Genomic DNA, 5,534 nt, shown 5'->3' with positions numbered 1-5,534 from the left:
TTTTCGCGACTGGCACAGTTATCCATGCCGACCCCTATACGCCATTAAGATCAATTGAAACATGTTTTGTGTTAATCTTAGTTAGATATCCTTATATACATCAGTGTTATAACACTATTAACATCCTAGTAAATACCCATATATACATTAGTGTATTAACACTGTAAACATCCTAGGTTAATATCCTTATATACATACGTGTTTTAACACTGTAAACATCCGAGGTTAATATCCATATATACATAAACGTTTTAACACTGTAAATATCCTAGGTGAATATCCTTATATACAGAAGTGTTTTAACACTGTTAACATCCTAGGTGAATATCCTTATATATATCAGTGTTTTGACACTGTAAACATCCTAGGAGAATATCCTTATATACATCAATATTATAAGATTTTAGACATACTAGTTACAGATAATCATAAATAACACTAAATAATGCAGTAAATATCCCTGTCATGCCCTGTCAAATACCCTTATGACTGTTATGAAACAGTAAACATCCTCTTTATATTATTAGACTGAAAACGCATTTGATCTGCAAAAGCACTGTCCTGGAATATAACACCTACTAATGGATTCATGACAAATGGGCAGACTTTCAAACCCGTGAAAGGGAGATGGAATCCAGGAGTAATGTAGGTTGTCTAGGTACAGTCATAAAATATCTAGGTATTTAGTGTCATCTTGAGATGGTTAGTCGAAAGAGAAAAATAAACAAGCTAAATAGCATCCACGTCCAACCGAAACTAATTTGAGTCTATTGAAAAGACATTTGTCATTCGATGAGAAGCCGAAACAACCCTATTTTGACTTCAAGGCTTCGAGCAGAGATTCTGTGTCCATATTGCATTCTTCCATCGCCAAAAGGAGTGTGTTCCAATTCGGGCGGGGCTGGATTTCATCGATCAAAGCCATCAGCATGGCTTTGATCTTCTCACGATGTTTCTTGTTTCTGTAATAGTAATCGAACTCGTCGATAGACTTCGGAGAAAATCCCATTTCAAGAAAAAAGTTAAAGTACGGTTTGAAATTCGAATGATTTTCAATGAGATCAACATCAGTGCCTGTCAGAGATTTTTGCAGGGAGCTCCTCGACAAAGTTTCATCTGAAAATAAAATGAAATTAGATAAAAGATATTCAAGTGTATTATTACCGTCAAGGAAAAATTGTATGGTCTTCACACTGATCGCATGAGGAAAAATCTGTCTACTTTTGCATTATGGAGATAGGCGTGTTTGATGCCCTTTAGTAGTTAGTTTGGTTAGTTATTAACAGCTTGGGTCTAATATGGGAACGCAAATTTACTTCAAAATTAACATAAGACGATCGAGCAAGATTCTAAGCCTTTCCGGCAACCTGGTCTTGTTTTCTTCCCGTTACATTTTATTTTAAAATGCTTCCAAAGGTAGTTATATGCAAATTCATCATGCTACAGGAAGGAAAAAACCTGTAAGGTCAACATGGTTAAGCCAACATATAACATATGCAATTATACCTCACTTAGGCAGATATTACATGTAATTATATAAAACATTGATGATGAATTACATGCAATTATATAAACACTTGAGGATTTATTACATGTACTTACATCAACGTTTGAGGACTTAAAGATTATTTATTTTATTACAAAATATTCTGAGTGAAACGAAAAGGATAAACAATATTGACACCGGGATAATGGGAATAACCCAACATAATAGTTGACGTATCTTTGATACCTTTAAACTCTTTATTTCTGTTATCGTCAAGGACATGTTGAAGCTGTGAAGGATTCATTCCATTTTCTGACATAGCCTCGGCTAAATTTCCGAAACTAATGTCTACCTTCATGTTGCGTAGCTGAAGGAAGATCTTCGTCAGACAAGATCTAAACGTGAGGTGGCGATGCTCTTCCATCTCCTGCTCCAATAGCTCAATAGGACAGCCAAGCCCGACAAAGAACGTTTGGTAGGATTTTCCAATGTATTTAGAGACTCTACCAATTTCTTTGATGGTCGGCTTCCTATCATCTAAGTCATTTATCTTTACTGAAAAAACATTTTCGTAAACTTTGGAAATTAGGGAAAAAGCATTCGGAATACAGCATTTCATCGCAGAAAATATTGTATCAAGCAAACTGCTTGCTCTTTTTGAAATATGAAATTGCTAAAATCTAAGACAATGAGTTGAAAAATACATTAGAGTTTTAATTTTAAGCTAAAAATTTAGCAACATGTGTAAGAATATACACTTACCACAACTGCCACTTGGAATCTGTTTTTCCGGCTAAAAAAGATAAATAAATACGATGTATGTATGATGTTATTGCAAGCAATGCACTTACATTGAGGCATATATCATAGGTATGATCATGTGTTTTTGGCATCTTGTCTTGCGGAAGACAAAATGACCCTCCGGACTGTTCTTGCATTTTCTTTTTGTCATTTGATCGTAATTGTTTTGAACGAACGGTTTGTCAAATACATCAAAACACTAAAGTAAAACATTAAAAGTAATAAATGAACGGGTCATTACATTGAACTGCAAATTGTACAATAATCACGTACCTCTAGAGTTGAGTGTTTAAACCAGTCAAGGATATCCTCTCTTTCTATAAATCCATGTCCTTTTGAACCGTAACATGGTAACTGAGTCGTCAGTCTAAGATCCTCTACTCTGGCCATTTTGTCATCAGGCGTGAAAAGATGGTTATCATGGAGGTAAAATTGGTATCTTAGGTGATCTTGGTGGCTGGATTCAAGGACTTGTTGGAGAAGATATTCTAGAATGCCTACAATAATGACACCAGCTCCTGCTGGCTGTACATTAGTTGTAGCCCTCTTGAATAGTTTGATTTTCATAGCGTTTCTGTGACAGTGGATGACCATGTTCCACATGAAATTCATGGACAAACAGGCAAACCCACGCTGTAAAACGTTTAAGTCAGCGTGACCGGGTTCATTCAGTCGCTGAAACCTGTGTATGCAAGCCGCAAGGAATTTATCCCACACTGCCGGAGGGATGAATTGATTGTCAAATTTTAGACAAAGAGTGACGGTGCTGACAGTGTTGGGTTCTTCGAGAACCGGTATGATTTTCTCGGGAGTGGCTGGTTGGAGCATGCTAGGTACAATGAAGTAGTCAACATCATCATTCGGGACATCTGTTAATGGTTTGGCAAGAAGACAAATAGTTTCCATTGCGATGTAGAGTTTGTCTTCGTTTTCATGAAATTTCTCTGCCCAAAGTTGTTTGATGAAGCTCAATTTAAGAAGACCAGATTTTTCATAGTCCTCCCATTGAAGTCTCATACTGATCGGTAGATTCGCTGCGAATGTCGGGGCCGTGATAATGGCTTTGAATGCGTCGATTATCCACTGTGGTTGGAGAACAATGAATGGTCTCTTGGTATGGAGATCAAAGCAGAGGAAACATCCGTCAAGTTTCAGATATCTGGAAAAACGTTTATCTTTGAAAGCTGAATTTATAAATGTATATATTAATTACAGATATATCAAAGATGGTAATAAATAAGCATATATAGTATTCTAGATTGACTATTCAGAATTAGGATCTGGTGTCAAGTTAAATCAGATTGCGTTCTAAAATCCATACGGTTTTACGGAACCTGAAGTCACACAGGACCACTTGCTAGATGTATATAAAAAAACAGTCTAAAATTAACTAAATTCTTTTGGTATTACTCAATAAAAGTTTATATCGTTTTTATTTACTGTTCCTTTAAAGCAATTTAAGTTTCCGTTAACTGAAATTGAAGAATTAAGGAATATACCCATAATGTATTTGCTATATCCAGAAGTCACGGAAGCACTTGCATTTTAGAACGTGCACTGATTTGTTCGATTTTATCTCTGAATTACTTAAAGATACATCCTTACTTTTAAGTTATACGTAAAAAATGCAAACTGTATTGAAAAAGTTCATCGAGGGTTAATTGTAAATCTGCTCTTGTATTTGTTCAGCTTTTGAACTGTATTCCCATGCGAAGGAACATTTAATGCGAACCTTATCGGACCTAATCAAGAATAATGTCAAATTGCACAGACAGCACGGCTTACTCGAATCGCCTATAAATATGACAGGATTACTTCGCAGTAACAACATTGTCTACAGATATATACCCAATGATTTGTAGAAATGACTTGCCGCATTCTGATTATCCTTACTAATTATAACTGAAGCAACTAGCCATTTATTTTGCATAAATATATTATAACGAATGCAATGTGTGTAACAGAATTGCACGCAAGGGAACACTATCTACCCCCCCCCCCCCCCTAAAAAAAAAAAAAAATATATATAAATACTCATTGGTATCCGTGCATTATTTGGTTTAACTATTATCTAAACTATGCAGTCAAATTAAACTGTATGATAATTGCTGAAGAATGAGAAGTGGTCATAATTTTGACCAGCCTCTGATTAAACGTGAGCTATCATAATGATATTTGCTTTTCCCATTGGGTCGCTTTTCCAGAAAAAAATACTTGCACGTATTAAAGAAGGATGTAAAGTAAGACAGGGAAAAATCAAATCGCGTTATAAAACGTGTGAACGAATCAGTTCTCTACGAAAATAATGTGATCTCTGTCGGATTATCACATTGAAGAACGTCTGGTTTTCCCGAAATTAATAGAAATCCATGAATGCCGCCTTCGATTAATAACCTGTACAGTTTTGAAATGGACTACCTACTTCAAAAAGTCCATGATAGCGTGTGTTGGTATTGGCACTGCAAGGTTCTTGTTTACATCCATCAACTCCTCATATGTCAGGACTATACTTCCTGCCTTCTTACACCTTACCAAAGCATGTTCGAGTGCCAGCCATCTTGCCGGCACCGGTAATTCCCAACGAGATTGCAGTGGTGCCACTTTCATCAGCGTTTTCCAAATCAGATCGTAGATCTCTTTATTCTGAGAATCGTCGTTCAGGTTTGCAATATGAAACATTTCCTGTACATGTTTTTCCATAATATGACGGATTTCGGGCTTCCCTCTCAATTTGTTTATCACCGTGAGAAACGCTTTGTTCTGTTCTTCTTTCTATGATAAAATGATACGTTAGTTTTTAAGTATGGTTAAATTAAAAAAAACCTACATACAAAGCAAATATTCATATTGCAACACCAAACTATTTCCAGACAGGTAACGCAGAAAAAAGAAACTAATGATATTTGCTATTCTTTGACCGAAAATCAAAAGAGTTGAAAACCGCTTAAAATTGGCCCGTCTATTACCGACATATTATGTGTAAAGAATTCGATTATCAATGTCTTACTATGATAAGCATAAGTCAAACTCATGCTAAATGTGACCATGTCTGCTTTGCGTGATTATTTGTTAGGATTTTTGTTTTTGTTTCTTGCAGTTGATGATAAATATATCTATCATCATGACAAAATGGCGATATTGTACATTCCTTATGATAGTTCGGCATTTAAAATAAAAATAAAAAAGTACCGTCAGTACCACATTTGATTTGATTTGATTTACAGTACTAAGAAATATACGAGAAGCT

General features: G+C 35.5%; 1 protein-coding gene across 1 annotated transcript; it reads right to left on the bottom strand.

The window, feature by feature from the left end:
* Positions 1-811: 811 nt before the first annotated feature.
* Positions 812-5,059, bottom strand: LOC132562812 (uncharacterized; the record flags this gene model as incomplete). The annotated part of the gene is made up of 5 exons (XM_060227584.1): positions 812-1,116; positions 1,733-2,041; positions 2,249-2,279; positions 2,561-3,446; positions 4,710-5,059. Coding segments are annotated over 5 exons (1,881 nt in total), but the record flags the coding sequence as incomplete, so codon positions are not given.
* Between the last annotated feature and the right edge of the window lie 475 nt (positions 5,060-5,534).

Source organism: Ylistrum balloti, unplaced genomic scaffold, assembly GCF_031769215.1.
Source record: "Ylistrum balloti isolate Yb309-2 unplaced genomic scaffold, AGI_CSIRO_Ybal_v1 Utg371518, whole genome shotgun sequence".
NCBI classification, from domain to species: Eukaryota; Metazoa; Mollusca; class Bivalvia; order Pectinida; family Pectinidae; genus Ylistrum; species Ylistrum balloti.
Note: the sequence above shows the minus strand (reverse complement) of the source record. Positions and strands in the feature narration are given on the sequence as shown.